The 16,355-nt window shown below is 42.5% G+C and overlaps 1 protein-coding gene across 1 annotated transcript; it reads right to left on the bottom strand.

Moving 5' to 3' along the window:
• Positions 1 to 802: 802 nt before the first annotated feature.
• On the bottom strand, positions 803 to 15,160 carry MOSPD1 (motile sperm domain containing 1). The gene is made up of 6 exons (XM_054075688.1): positions 15,002 to 15,160; positions 9,816 to 10,072; positions 9,557 to 9,632; positions 6,097 to 6,323; positions 3,918 to 4,079; positions 803 to 1,474 (listed from the first exon to the last, which is right to left on the bottom strand). The coding sequence occupies exons 2-6, from the start codon at positions 9,967 to 9,969 to the stop codon at positions 1,443 to 1,445; spliced, it is 651 nt and encodes a 216-aa protein (XP_053931663.1). The 5' UTR covers positions 9,970 to 10,072; positions 15,002 to 15,160; the 3' UTR covers positions 803 to 1,442.
• Between the last annotated feature and the right edge of the window lie 1,195 nt (positions 15,161 to 16,355).

Here is a 16,355-nt window from a genome sequence, read left to right as displayed (position 1 = left end):
CTGCGAGAATGCAGCTCTGCAGTGGCAGGAACACCCTGCGACCCGATGCGCTCTCCGGGCACAGAGGCAGCACTGTGGCTGCAGCGCCAGCTCTGCAGGCACCAACCTTTTTCTTTTTAAACAAACATTAATGTTTGACTTGTCTTTATCATCTGATGCTGATAGATGACACAATCCCAGTCCTTCTGAGAATCAAACTAAAGTAACACTTTATTGCCCTTTAAAGACTTACTTGTATTATATATAAGAAAAAATGTACAGCGATTAACAACTTCCTTAAATTCAAGCTCTGTCCTTTTGTTTTAAGCAACGCTGTTCTCCGCAGTTTCTCTGTACTCCCATGTGCACGCAGGACAGCAACCCACAACATGCAGGGGAAGAAGGTTTAATTTCCAAAAGGTGTTTTGACACAGATCAGAGCACGTGCTATCAACTTCTTAGAAGCACAGACCGTGTGTGCCAAGCAAACGCAGCAATATCGACCCTCTAGTAGAAATGTATTTAAACTTGACATCTTGGCATTGCAACATCAAACAGAGGGAAATACTCATCCTAGGAAACAAGATAAAGGTTCGCCTCACATATAAAACTGGAATTTGAACAGGAGGTTCTGATACAAAAGAAATTCCCTGGGGCAGCTGTAGGGAAGGGATGGTGCGGAGCCTTTCTTGCTGTACTTGGTTTGGTCGCTAAAATAGAAAAAAAATGCAGAATTTAATATTAGTGTGCAGCACGAGTTCAGCTTCCGTTAACGCCACGGGGTTGACATGGTGCATGCAGCCCTAAGAAATAAAAGGATCTGGTTACAGAACTTGTTTTTATTGTCTACAATCATGATACAAAATGGCCATCGCAGAAATTCATTCCTCAGGTAAGAAAGTGACCGCTTGCTCAATGATCTATCGGTGAGGAGGAAGTAAGGAATCTGAGAATTTCTTCTTCACTTAAAATTCATGGTTTATTTCATAGTTTCACTGATGAAATCTTTCGTTTCCTTCACTGCTTCATCCCAACTTTCATCCTCCTGGTACGGATACAAAAGCGTCAGGCACCAGCCTCAGCACGTACAACCACAAACCAAGTGAATGTTTTACATAAGACAAGTTTGCTTTTATAGTGATCACACACTGATGTGAACATAGACTAAAAATAACAAATGTTGCTTTAATAAGGATTTTTTACAGTAGGCATAGATATAAAAGTTTTTAAAATTATTTTCACAGGTATCACTGAACATTTCGTAGCTGTCTGTTACAGAAGCACGGAAAGGTGCTTTGAGTCTTTCATTTATTATACAGTTAAAATATATTACACTTCTGAAGGTATCTTAGATCACTGAACAGTTTTGCTAGCATCTTAATGAGCCAAATGGGAGTAAAAGGCAGTCCACATTCATGATGTGAATATACAGTAAGGTGTTTGACATCCTATTAACTCACTGCTCATGTTCTCAAAATAACCATGGTGATGAGACCTGAAAAGACAAGAATTAAAAGCTCAATGCTTTAATTTCACTGAATAAAACATTTAAAATAAAAGACATTTTACCCTGTGACAGGCCACAAAATAGAAGTGCATAAACACATCCAGAATTAATTTCTATACCCCATTCTCTTAAATATCATAAGTATTGCTCCAAATTTTGATGTAGTCAAATTCTGTGTTAAAAAAATGACATGGAAGTGCAGTACATTGAGTAGCTAAACATCAAAGAAGCTATAAATACTCCAAACAATTATCAGTCTTGCTACTGGAAAATTTTCCAAGTCAAGATTTTTACTCCAATACGTGTAACACAAACACATGACCCATCGGTTTTCAGTAGGGTTAGTTAGGGGCAGCAGAATTCAAACGCTGAATCATCAGCGAGGCAGATTAGCCAAGGGCTCCAAGACATTTTTGTTTCTGCTCTGTGCAGAATAACTCATCAAAGACTAGTTTTAAACAAAGATGTTAAGCTCCCTTGTCAGTCTGCATAGGGAGCTTTCTGCAGACTCTTTGTTGTGACCTTTAAAGAGGCAGAAAGAGACCTGCTCTGGTAGAGGTTAAAAACAATTAAAAACAGATGAAAGCAGGAAATGTGGAGGCTAATAAGCCTACTCACCACACACTGAAAAGTTTTCTTTAATTACATGCTGATCCAGGAAAATGTACAACCCTCCGAGTTCCTAGCCCCGAGTTGTATTGCTCAAGGCAGAGAGGCATTTGGAAAAACATTAGGGCTCCTTGCATCCCAACCTTATGCAACATCAAAATAGTAATTTATCAGTTCTTAGGCAATCTGACTCTCTTGCAGGCTCAGATGATGTTAGTAGAATAGCCTTTCACTGCAGAGGGCTTGGCTAGAACCTACAGATCTCACCACAGGCAAAGAAATTTGAGACTATTTTGCTATCCTGCCACTACAGACTGATTTAACTTATTACTTTAAAAAGATTTTGAAGATGGAAGCATGACAGAACAGAACTGTAATGATGCCTTCCATTAAATAAGCAATTTATCCATTAAAGAATTACAGCTCAGGTATTTCTTAAGGTCTATATTAGCTCAGACAATCGGTGCTACTAGAACTGCTCTTGGCTTTGGCTTGGATTACCTAAATCATTGCAGAGTAGTAACAGAGGCTTCTGGAAGGTGCTACAGGACATACATATTTCCTATACCACTTGTATAGGAAACTTCAGGCAATAAAGTTTTTAACTAATTTCTGTGAAGCAAATAATCCTCAAACATCATATAGCCCAGTTGGTGTGGCATTAACCTCCCCTTCCAATTAAAAGCTATGCAATCCCACTGTACTTTGCTGTGGAAGAAAGTGGTTTCATCTTCTCAAAAGCAATCAACTTTCTAGATGAGCAAGAATCACACATGGATAAGACTCTTTTCATTAACACTAAAAGTGCTGCTACCAAAGCGATCAAAACCTGCAAGAACCTCATAGTGAATCTAAAAAACAGACTTTGTTGCAAATGTATAAAATCAAGCGGTTTACTACTACAGCTGGCACCAGCAGAAACTGGAGGAATTTAAAAAACTAGAGATAAAAACAAAACCAGGATCACTGCAAAGTCCTGATCCGAAAATACATCACCATCAGCTCAGGCAAAGAGCGACAAGTGAGTTTTCAAACCATTTCAGCACACCAATTTGCACCAGTCGGTCAACTGCGTGTGCACGTTAACCATCAAGGACTGGCATCTCTTCCCATCCATACCTCACCTCTAGCTCTCAGTTCAAAACTGCCTAGCTCGTTTCTTTTAAATCCTCAGTTCTGCCAGGTAGGGGGACAGGAGAATTGAGCTCAATGTTGTGACTGTTCTTCAAATCTGAAATAGTTCTAGAAAAAGAACCGTAACAAATGAAACGTGCAACTCATCTGCGCTTGCTAATTTAGGAGTGAGGTATGAATCAGGGAAGCATTGTGGATGGGAGTGGTCTCTTAGGAAAGGTTTACAAAAACCTGTTTCTATGCATTTCAACTGCTTGTCAACAAGGCGGTGAATAGAGCCTTTCAGAGCAGCTCATCAGGGCTGGAGAGAGAAATGAAATGACAGAAGAGATCTAGGATCTGCAATAGAGTAACTTTCTCTTTCAGTGTAAAGATAAGAAAGGGCACATTCCATTCAGCTTTGCTGGCAGATGACTCCAGTTGGCCAGTCATCACAAGAAGGCAAAATTAACATGTAGGAGCCTGTACATAATAAGTATCAACTAAAATCTGGTCTGAAATACTTACAGCAACTCATTTAGGCAGCTATCACCATGGCTGCAAGTCATAATACAAGTGGAGATGCAAAGCGAAACGTAATAGCGTGCTTTGTCTCCATCAAGTTTCCCAAAGCCACTGGCAAACACAGAAGATGTTTCCAAAATCGCAGAAGTTGCAAGAAAACATGCCCAAAATCCAAAATACTTACCTAAAACATAAGCAGCTACTAACTTTTGATTCACACTTAAGTGGAGGTAGAGAGGCACCAGGGAATCCATTTCCCCCAATGTAGGTAGCATTAGTGCTGCGATACACACTATTCCTAGGAAGACTGTTAGTAAACTCGGTCCCGATGAGGCAGTTCTGTTTTCTGAAAAATAAGATCGTACCAATTATAAGGAATATCTGCCCAATGCAAATGTTAAATGAGCTGCAAAAGTGTTCGTGGTACATTGGAGCTGCAATATCCTGAGATTTTCTTTTCCCTTTGCAGTCTGGAGGGGGTGGAAAACAATTCTGAAACCCACCCTCCTAAACCCTCTGCATTTTTGCAGTGGAGAAGGCTGCTCCCTGTTCTGATCCTGGAACTTGTTTTCACATAACTTCTCAAACCCCTCCCTTCTGGAGGCACAGAGCCTGCCAGGCCCAGTCGCTATATATACACACTCTCATGACAGGTGGGTGTTTCAGCAACGCTTGAGGTTTCACCATGCATCCTGACTCCATTCCTTGATATGTTCCTTCAGTGCTTAGTAATCAATTGGGAAAGAACGCCCAAAGGAGCTGCACAGGCAGGTAACTCTGCTTACACCTCCAGAACAAAGCTTGGCTACAGCAAGAGCACAGATTCTTGGCCCAGATGAGTTCCCTTTCTTTCTTTCATTACAGGATTCAAGGGCTGCCCCTGTCAGAACCAGTTTATATGCCACAAATCAGTATAATTTGAAACTTACTTTAAAAAAAAATAACACTGTAAGTGAACCACTGACAGTCCAGCATCACCAGAACAAAGAAATACAAACTATAGACAAACTGTTCTTCATACTCTCTACTCTGCTGCAGTTTAACAGCTGGAACTCACTCAAAGTCACACTGTGCAGCCTTTAAAAAAGAGCTTTTAACACCTCAGTTGAATATCTCTATTGCATTCTTAAGCCCCAATAGAAATTAGCCAATGTTTTATCAAGTATTTCTGTCCTCAAAGCGACTAGCAATGTGTCCCCTATTTTAACTCCATCAGTTTGTTATTATAGAAGCATAGAATCATTAAGGTTGGAAAAGACCTCTAAGACCATCCAGTGCAACTGTCAGTCCAACACCACCGTGCCTACTAAACTATTACTCCTAGGTTGCAGGTTATACGCAGCCACTGTGTGTGCTCTGCTTATTGCTCTTCTGTCAGCAAGTGATAGAACGTAGGCAACAAGGTTTTTAAACAGAGAAACGGCATTTGGATTCAGACCACTCTCAGATTGCCCAGGATTTTTCAAACATGCTGCACTGGAAAAACTTATCACAGTAACGTTTTGTTCTGTGAGCCCAGAGATCCTGTAGGTTTACTTGAACCATGTATCTTCCTCATACCTTCCCTGAGGGTTATTTTAGTAAGAGGTGTTTCACCAGCCAACAAACTATGTAGAAATAGTGAAACAACATGCTTTTAACAGAAGGAACACTCTCAAGCAAGTTAATCTATTTCACAGAACTGATTTTTGTTCTTATAATGAAAAATAAAGCAGTGACAAAAATAATTAGAGTATAAATCAGTAAAAGCCAAGTAAAAAATCAGTTTAGATTCAGTTCCAGTAAAACTCGATACTTTTCTCATCTCCCCCTACCACTTCAATTTAAGTGTTCGGCCCAGGTTTTGCCCAAGGCTGTTGATTCACTTCCTCACGTATGAAACGTGCAGAGTTTCCAGCTAACAACTGTGCTTTTCTGTACTTGTGAAACACACAACGGAGATGGCGCAGAACAAGGAGCACTTCAGAAGATGTTTTGGCAATATTTCCTGCTCATCAGGAAATGGAGGATTAAGGGCTTGGAACAAACTCAGGAGGGGCATACGTTCTGAAAGAGCCCAGAGGAAAAAACGACTACCATCCTTTTCCAGATAAATTCCTATTGGCAGTAACAGAACTTCTGCACCAGAGGAATACAGGACGTACTCTGCGAAGTATGACATTCGAATGTGGGGCAGCAAAGGGTCTGGATTAATCAAGACAGCATAAACAGAATAGTTTGGGTTCTTGGGCACCATCACCCCACAGTGACAATGCAGTCTTAAAGGTAAGTAAAAAGAATTACTTTAAAAATCTAGTCATTCTCACCACATGAACTGTTCAAAACCGATTCAGAAGACAGGATGGGTAAAAGATTTCAGCTACCTGGTTGACACAAAGTCTGCTCAAAAAAGACACTTTCCGCCAGATGTTCTTTTATTCGTTTTTCCTCCTCTTCCTTTTGTTGTTGTTGTTCCTTTGCAGATGGAAGTAGAGTAGCAATAATCTCCTTTTTCCCTAATGCTTTCCTCTGGCTCTGCTCAGACACTTGTAGACGGAATTTATCTATCACACCATAGTAAGATGCCCGAACATCTCTGTGACGAATCACACTGCAGAGGAAAACATTTTCAAACAGAGGAATTAATAAAAAGCACATCTCCTGTGGAATTGCATCCCGATGTTTGCCCTCTCCCCTTGCCCAGATATATTGCAATAGTCCAGATTCTCACTCCCTCTACATTACTCAATGTTCTTGAAAATTTGATCTTGCCTTCTCTCTCCCCTCATGTTTGCTCTGGTTCCCAAATATATCTGCTCCAACTGGCTGGCCAAAAAGAACAGTTAATTCTTGATCTCAAGCACGCTTTTGCCTCAGTCTGACACCTTGCTGCCAATTTCCATAAAAAACCAATTATCTGAAAGATGCCTCCCCATTTATCAAAGGGGTTTTTTTTATGCTGGCCAATGATTTTAAAAGGTATGGAGGGTCTGGAGTGGCCAGGGAAGGAAAGAAGAGTAGGACTGCCAAATGCTTGGACAGGTGGTAGCGTCAGGCTTTTTGGTGAGAAAAACAGGAAACTCAAAGCTTTGCAATTATACTTTCTTAGAAGTAAGACTCTGTCTCTACCAACTAGTCAGCTTGCTGTAACGGGATTTTCAAAATCAGCTCACCCTTAAGGGCTTGTACAGGAAAAACGATAGCTACCTATCTACATAAACATTTCTCGTCTGTCTTACAGTGAACAAATCTGGATCTCAACAGCAGAGCTCTGCGCTCTGCCCATCAATCTGGCTACCCTGAGCACACTTTGTAGCCTGCACAGAAATGCACAATGCTGCAGATGCTTCATTGGCTCCCCAGCACTAGGCTGGGTGCAGCTACACAGCTGCAATCACAACTGGGACTGCAGCACAGATACCCTCTGAATTATAGCTAGAGATTCAGTTACTGTCTTGGGAAACCTTCTCACTGTCCAACAACCACTCCATTTCTCTGCTGCTTTGAATATGGCTTCAACAGAAAGACAGGGTGATAGTTGCTGCATTCCTTCTAATTTTATGGTGTTTCATGTGAAAAATTGCATGTGGGACTTAGAAAAGGAAGAGTTTTAAAATAACACTGATAGACCGACCTCTGAGCAGTGCTCTGCTCTACTGCTTCCTCTCTGCATTTATGACTCATTATGAGAGCACACACCTAGCACTAAAAAAAAATGTAATATTCAGGTTTTGAAGCTCCTATTAGCTCTTAAGAGTTCATATGGATTTTAATTATTTCTCCAAAATGTAAAACTCTGCTTGTGAAAGGCTGGTCTAAATTTCTAAGATAACAATAGCTAATCTGAAAACACACCTACACATAAAGTGATTTGGCTTCAAAAAGATTGCCAACTCCTGAGGGAAAAAATATTCTACCCTTGGTAATACAGGACAGTAGTCTTAAAATTGCTTCAAGAAACAGAGATCTCTTTGTAATAATATATACATTATAACGTTAAGAGATACATTAAAATGCTGTGAGAAACATTTTTCTGTGTCTCAGTCTTCACTTAAAGGAACGGTACCACATCAAGATACCTACAATCACTAACACTTAGCCAGTGCTTGTAACCGGTATCTAGTCTGAACAGACTATTTGACAAGGAAACAAACAGAGATTAAATAATCCTCGGAACTCAAAGGCTGCAGGAATGTCCATAGTTTTGCTTCACTTTAGAGGCAAAACAGTGTGCTTATGACAGGCTTTCAACATGTTGAATGTTGGCTGGGCAAATGCCTTCACTAAAACAAAAGGACTGTCAGGGGGGAAAAAAGCCTAATTCATACAACTCTCAGCATATCAGAAGAGCAGATTCAACTCTTATTCCTTCTTTTAACACTTCCTTTTAACATTCTGTTTCTACTCTCAGAACCACTGCACTGACTACCAACCCAAACAGAATCTTTACATAACACTGTGCTATGAGAACAGGCATCTGCTGCCAAAGCAAAGAGATGTTTTCTGCAGACCCTTATAAACAGATACATTCTCCTGTTTCTTTTTAGAGACCATTGCATAATTGGAAGCTCTGTAGAATATCTGTTTATCTGGCAAATGGCCATCCTTGCATAGTACTGCTCATATCCTAGCAGTAAACACTGCCCTTAGACAGCAACCATTGGAATGGGATGGGGGTTTTGCTGCACAAAGAACTCCTTGGAAACATGATTATGTCTTATTTTCCCTTATTTCATAAAATACATTTGTTTAGGATTAACCAAATGTAATCAAGCTCGTGTAAATGTCTGCTAAAGACTGGAATAGCTCACTGATACGCTGGTATATTCTGACCTGTTTCGTTTCACTTTTACGAGCGTTGCCTCTGCCCACTGAAGCCTTTTAGCTCCATGTTTTAAACTTCCTTTCTGTTTGGTGAGTTCTTGTAATTATCCAAATTACACCTACAGAAAACAGTCATTTTATGGGAAAGAGCCATTCCCCAAGCACAGTATTATTTATCTGACAGAAGATGGATCATGCAGTAGCAGAGTTTGCTGTATACGGCCATTTGTTAGCCAGAGATTCCAGAAGGTGTTTTACAGTTTACTTTTACAGTTTACTTTCTAGTCAGAAAGCTCAGTCTGCTCTTCATACTTTCTTTAGCTGTATCTGTACATAAATACAGAAATAACATAGCAAATGGAAAATGAAAAAAGTTGGTCTACTTTAGCTTATATACCTACTTTACTTTGAATTATAGCAGCCTACAGATCCTATATGTTATTGTAGTCACTTAACTGGCCTTCTTATTTCCCCTGTTATTGAGTTGGGACCTGACCAGAGACACGAGTAAAGAAGAGACAGAGATGTGAGAATAAGAGGCAGTCAGGCTGAAAGGCAGACAGAAACGCCTTTGTTGCACATGGCCCAGGAAAGCGTGCTCAGTAGAACTACATCCCATTTTCATTTTGCCAATCTGCAAACAAATATTTCTCACAGAGAAATCCCAACTCCAGGGGGTCTTGCTTTCCTTGTTATTTCTAACAAAAAAATACTTGGAGGAGGCTCTCACTGCTGGTTTATGAACACTACTACAGGATGCATCTACTGGCATTTTATTTATGCCTAAAGACAAAATTAAACAAGGCAACATCCCAGTATTGTAATACCTTCACCCCAGAATAAAAGAATAGCAAAGCTCAGATGGCCACAAGAATAAGAGATTAGGAAAAGATTACATCTTTATCCAACTTAGTTCATACTATGCAAGCTGTCATTTACTACATCTTAAATAATAAAAGAAATTAAGGTAATCGAGTGTCACACATCAAAGACAAAAGAACTCCACTGACTTTTACTTACATGTCAACACAGCACTGAGGCTTCACTGCACCAGTAGCATCAACCACCGCATATTTATTTGGAGTCGTACAAAGAACTGCAACAAAAAGGACAGTGGTGGTAACAAATCACGAATCAATACCTCACTAACTTAATCAACAGATACACGTAGAGACACAAGTCTGGTTTTGTCAGAAATATGCTTTGTTACATGAATCATAATTGGACTGTTCAAGATCACCGACTAACCCTTAAATAGAACTTAACCTAAGAAACCCACCTTTGAATTTTAAGGCAAACTCATAGGGGTTATATAGAGTCAACACCTGCTTGTGTGTTGACTGGTCATCTGCATAAAATATAAGTTCTGTAGGAAAAACAAAAACAGGAAGATTTCCTTCCACTAACTCTGGCTGTCTTTTTTGTTGCTGCATTGGCACTGAATCCTCCTTGCTGCTTCTTGTGTTCTTATGATTTTGTATCCTCAGAGACTTCAGTGTTTGAATCGTTTAAGAATTCCAAAGCATTTTGGCAATTCTAAAGGAAAAAAAAGGGGAAAAAAAGAGAAAAGGCAAGAAGATTATTTCCACAAGTCTACACTAAACTGAGACAGTCAACAGAGGTGTAAAAATATAGAACTTGATGCCTGGTTATTAATCTACCTTTACTTAAGTCCCTTCAAAAATGCAGAAGCAGAAAAAAGTACTTGCATCAGGTTTCCATCTATTTAACAAACTGCTATAAAATAAAAGGATAAGCACCTCAGAGTATCACAACAGCATTTGGTGGTCCCAGTCCACGGCTAGGGCTGCTTACGCAGTGTTTTTGCAACACAAAGATATCCTATGCTTGCCTCAGGATGCTAACACTTGAGAAAAAACACGGCAGAAATGAGGAAACACAAAGACGTAAGGCAGCAGCAGCAGCAGTCACCGTGTAGGCAGGAACGTCTCTGCAGTGATGACCTACTCAAAGCATTCCCGGATGAGGCATAACAACTGAGGTGTCTGCTCACGCAGGCACTGAGGTATGTTAAATCCCACAGATTCAGAATGAAAGAATGGGGAACACCTTCACATCTTGTTTAAACTAAATTCTTGTTAGAACCACAGGCAACAAAGCCAAAGACAACTGCAATGAATAATACCAAACAGATTTAAGGTTTGCTATTTGATTTAAAAATGAGACAGGTTTTCTACCACCAGTGCCTCTGATCAGCATACAACCACTGCCATCCTCCTTCTGCCACCCCCACAGCTTTGTTTTACTCTGAGTGATGTTCCAGAACTAAAACCAGAACCCATGACCCGATCAAGAAACAATCTCAACTGTAATTCATAAAATAAAATTAAGGCCAGACTTCTCAGCACGCATGCCATAGCCCTTACACACCACAGACAGAAAACAACAAAACAGCTACATATTTCCCACCATATACGTCATATTTTACTGTAGCTCCTATTGGTTAATCATCAAACTTAAGGCATCCTTTGAGCCCTAACTTCATTAGATAGCAGAAAATATTAAGAGAACAAAAAGCTCCTACAGACTCATAAGTTGTCATTTCCACTTCCAATGAAGCTTTATAAAACACGGTATATTTTGGCTCTTCTCCAGTCTAATAAACTGATCTGTTTGCACCTTAAGAAGCAGTTTCTGAACCTTCTAGCAGCAAACAGCCCTGGCATTATGAAAAATCAAAAAGGAATACTTTTTTTTGCATTCCAAACATCACGACGTTCACACTTCCAAACACCAGATAAAAGTTCAATACTTGAAACACAAGACAAGTTTAGGTGTTTACTAGAGTGTCTGCCATATCTTCAGATTTACACGTTATGATTCTTATTTGCAAACTAAGCTTTTATAAATTTCTTCCTTTCTTTATTTTAAATACCAAATCATCCCTGTAGAATTTAAATTCATGGTTCTTACTGGAATGTCTTCCCCCAAGATCCAGTTTCTTTTCAGAGCACAGGTTTATTTCCACTTCACTGAAACGCTACTAATAATATTCTGAAAACAAATCCCCAATGATAGTGTTCCAAGTTGACGTTCTGCTGCCTTATTAAGAAGAGCCTAGGAAAAGAAATAGCTCTTTAAGTGGCTATTTGGGTTCCAAGTGCTTCTTGGAATTTTGGTGAACCCCTTTTGTTTCAGAAGACTTAAACTCTTAAAACCTTTATGCAGCAAGTGTAAGCATTACTTCTTGAGTCTTTGCTTCTCATGCACACCTATACTGCACACATCACGTGTAACAGAAATACAGGTAATCCTTGACGCTGACAAAATGGGCTTTTTCCTAATAAACGCATCCAATTTCTTCAGCTTAGACAGCAGCAAGTGCTTAAGTGTCCCAAACCCCCACAAATCACAACATCAGTGGAGGTGTGGATCACCAAAGCTGCTAACAGCCTTGTTTTTCTCACTCATCTGTTGAAAACAGTGTGCAAACCTCCCAGGATTCCACAGCTCGCAGGTGGAAAGCCAACAATCTCTAAATAGTACACCCCATTATTGCTTCCTTTTCTTATTTAACTTGGCTGGATAAGAAGTTAGGGCTCAACTGGCAGAGGCAAATCTGACAAACCCAGGCCTACAGTCAACACTTTTGCTGACACAGTAGTGTCACTCAGGACAAATTTCTGTATTTCTAAGCAAGCAACCAGTACCTTCTTTGATACAATCATTTTCCTTAGAAGTCACCTTGCTGCAGTATCTCATCAGGTGATACCAGAAAAGTACTTTTTTGAAAGACTGCGTTATAAGTTATACATTTGCTGGGGAGACCTGATGGTTCAGCATCAATGACCATTCACATGATGCTCCTCAACAAGAAACTGTGAAGACTTTTAGAAAGAAAGCCTGCATTGTCAGAACTTCTCTGCACAGATGAAGCCGAAAGCAGCTCTCCCGCACACACTCAGAACCAGGCTCTGCAGGCTGCGGCACCCCAGCCCATTCACTTAGAGGAAAGTTGGCTGCCGCTCTTCCCCAAGCACACTGCGGCACAGCAGGTTCTCACCACCATCACCACATTTTGTAGAGTCTAAAGTCACTGCGATTACTTGCAGAGCAAAGGTAAGCACAAACACACCTGTACAAACCCAAGATCTGCAGGCTCAAGTCTGTGACCTACACTGTGCCCATGGGCTTCTCTGAGTGCTGCCAGTGAACCTCCTGTCAGGTCCAGGGATCTGTCAGATGAAATGAAATGCTCACTGCAGGACACAGGCCAAAGCGTAACACCTGAGCAATGCCAGCTTGCTTTCCAATGCTCTTTGAAGTCCAGACAAACAATTGTCACCAACATTTCTTTTAACACAATAATGATCTTTCCTCCCTGAAGTTACTAAATATATACTGCTGGTGTCACAATAGCACAGAGCTGCCAGCACTTCCTTTGAAATCCCTTTCTTCATAAATTTAACTCAACAGAGAAAAACACAAAGTGAAACATAACTTCTCTCTAGGCTCAGAAATAACACTAATTGTGATTTGTTTTTACTTAACAAGTATCTGCTGAAACAATAAATAAAGCGAGGAAGTTTTTCGTTCCCATTTTAACTTCCAGCAGCCTTATCACCATGGCTTCTGAGTGCATTTGTTGGTTGGTTTTTTTCCCCCCCTAACAACTGCAAATAACTCTACAAAACGCAATCTGGTAAACACTTTATCCAGAAGATAACCTCTCTGCAGTTACAGACCACACATTCTCCTTTAAAAAGCTGTCTAATTACAGTGTAATCTTTTCTGTTATATCTCATGATATAACCTCTAAATCTAAACAGTAAGCTTTTCTGCTCTATACAGTCAGTAAAATCGATGCCTTTTGAGTGCATATTTACAAAACAAGCCACAAAGACTTCTTCAAACTTCCCTCCAACATCAAGCAGCGCAGTTACTTTAAGTTATGTGCAAATACAGCATAAGATCCGGAGGAGATCTATTAACATCTTGTTTCTCCAAAAGTTTTTGAAGGACTTAACATGCACTTACGCAAAGTAATGTTTAAACTACCTGCAATTATTTGGGAGAGTCATGCAACGATTAGAGCACAGACCCAGCAGCCAGGATGGCTGGATTCCATTATTGCTAACTCTGTTACTGACACTCCATGACCTTGAGCGAGTTGGTTAACCTCACCTCAATTTGCTCATCTACAGAGGCACATATTCTGCAAAATATTTAAGTAGGCGGACGGTGACATTCAAACTGGCAGAACTACTCTGATGCTTTGCAAAAAGCCTGGGCTGAAACAGGCGACTGTTTACCTCTTTACAGGGCGATGAGAAATGTAATTAGTAACTGTCTGCAGGATGCTGCAAAATTAAACACATCTCAGAGCGTGACCTATTAGCACGGCTGGCTACAACATGCATAAATCTCAGGAATACTGGCAGCAAAACCTATTAGGACCGCATTTTTACACCCCCCCCCATTATTTTTTCAAATGCTGAAAAGATGACAGTGACAGAGAAGATGATTCAAAGGCACGCAGTAGCGGGGCAAAGCGAAATAAGAGCCGTGCGCCGTTTCTGATCTGGTCTACTGTAACGCTCAGACGAATCCTATGGAACAATTTCAAGGGCATATCTGCTCAGATCTCGGGGTTTTTTCCCCTTTCGGGTTGTGCCCATGCACTGAACTGCCCGGTTTTTAAGCGAGCGCTGTGCTCATCAGCGCTACGTGGCCTTTCCCCTCGAACCCTGACCGGCTCAAATGCCCAGATGCCTCAGATAAACCGAGGAGAACGCCGGTTCCTCGGCGAGCTCGGCATTCCGCCCGGGATCTACCGAGGGCAGGGACGCGGCGGTAACTGCACACGCTTAATTGATCCTCTTTGTTCCCTGGCAAGGAGTGGCCGCCGCAAGGGCCGAACACCCGCGATAGCGGCCTCTCCCGCGGCGATAACGCGGCCCCGTTCCCGCTGCTGCTCCCGTTCTCAGCGCCGCTCCCACAGCGGCCCTGTCCCCGTCTCCCCTGCCCCATTCCTTGACCCCGTCCCCGTTCCTTGCGCCATTCCCCTTCCTGTCCCCGTCTCCTGCCCCATTCCCTTCCCCTGCCCAATTCCCGGCCCCGTTTCCTGCCCCATTCCCCTTCCTATCCCCTACCCCACTTCTCCCCCTTGCCCCCTCCACTGCTCCATTCCTGTCCCCTGCCCCATGCCCGTCCCCTGCCTGTCCCCATTCCCTGCCCCATGCCCGTCCCCTGCCTGTCCCCATTCCCTGTCCCACTCCTGTCCCTTGCCCCATTCCCTGCCCCATTCCTGTCCTCGTCCCCTGCCCCCTTCCCCACCCCGTCCCTACCCCATTCCCATTCCTTGCCCTATTCCCATTCCCGTCCCCAGCCCCTTCCCCTGCCCCATTCCATTCCCGTCCCCCGCCCCATTCCCAGCCCCATCCCCGTTCCCCACCCGCCGGTGCCGGCTGTGCTGACCGCGGTCGCTCCCCTCCTCGCACTCACCCCGCGGGGCCGCTGAGTGCGGGGCTCGCGCGGCGCCCGCTTTGTCCGCCCCCCCCGCCTGGCTCCCCTACTGCGGGCAGCGCCGGCGCTGGGGCTGCCGGGACGGCGGCGGACTCGGGCCCGGCCTCCCACCCGCAGCAAGCATCGCGAGACTTTAGAGGCCACACCGCCTCCTTCGCGTACATCCACGCCTTCACATTAGGCCACGCCCCTTTGCCACGCCCCAGCCAATCACGTCTTTCCCGCCCCCAAGCCCCGCCCCGCCCCGCCCCCGCTATGCCAGCGCGCGCAGCACGTGGGGGCGCTCGGGGCTGCGGGGGCACCGGGCGCACAGCGGGGCGGTGTGCGGGCGTCAGGTGGCGGGAGCGGCGGGGCTTTGAGCGGCCTCTCTCGTGCGGGAAGCTGTGTTTTAGGGATAATTTACCCCATTCAGTGGTGCCTGAGCCCCCCCGAAAGCGCTCCCGCTGACCCGCTTCCCTCGTGCCGTGATGCTCTTATGAACTTCACCTGGTTTTATTAAAATAGTTCTGGACTTCAGCTTATTTCGCGCAGTTCCCACCGTCTTCCTGCATTTTCTTTCCTGATTGGAGCTTTAAGCCCTGTATAATAATTGAAAATCGCAGCAGCACAATCGCCACCTAAAGTCATTCCCTGCTTCACAATATTTTTGTTGCAATTCAGGTGGATAATTAAGATTTATATTAAGCCACCCCGTCAGTGGGGTTGCAAAATCCTTAATTGTGATGAGACTTTGCCCACCGGTGAAGTGAACACCGCGGCCACTGGTGTTTCACAATAACACCATGAGATGATCCAGGATGGGGAGTCACATATTTTGTTTGTTTAAAATCATGGAAGACATCAAACGAGTGAAAAAAAAAACAAACCACGAGCCCAAACCCTTCATTTTATAACTCAAGATGCGTGTGGCAGCCCTCACCTTTTTCCAAACGCTTCCTTTTGGAGGTCTCATAATTGCTAGTCGTTCGTTAGCAGTTTCAGTCTTGGAGCCATACATTACATAATCTAACAGTTAAGGTATCATATATAGAAACTACAATCTTGTCAGAATTTCTGAAAATGCATGTGGTGAAAGCTTGTAAAATATTTTTTTTGTTTCTTGGCAAGTGTCCATCCGTTCATAGCGTTTAACATTTATGTTTAAAAATAAACTGGAATTCCCGTTTTTTAAACAGACTATCAGACTACAGCCTTCAGGATAGATCCAGAACATTATTATGTCTTTACTCAGTGGTAATCAAATGTAGGGTGTTTCTGATTTTGGAAACCATCCACAGGAGAAGCAGCAGGCAAACATGCTTCAGAGGTATTCAAATTAATGATAAGCAGAATG

This window comes from Cuculus canorus, chromosome 10 (genome assembly GCF_017976375.1).
Source record: "Cuculus canorus isolate bCucCan1 chromosome 10, bCucCan1.pri, whole genome shotgun sequence".
NCBI classification, from domain to species: Eukaryota; Metazoa; Chordata; class Aves; order Cuculiformes; family Cuculidae; genus Cuculus; species Cuculus canorus.
This window is presented reverse-complemented; position numbering and strand designations above follow the sequence as displayed.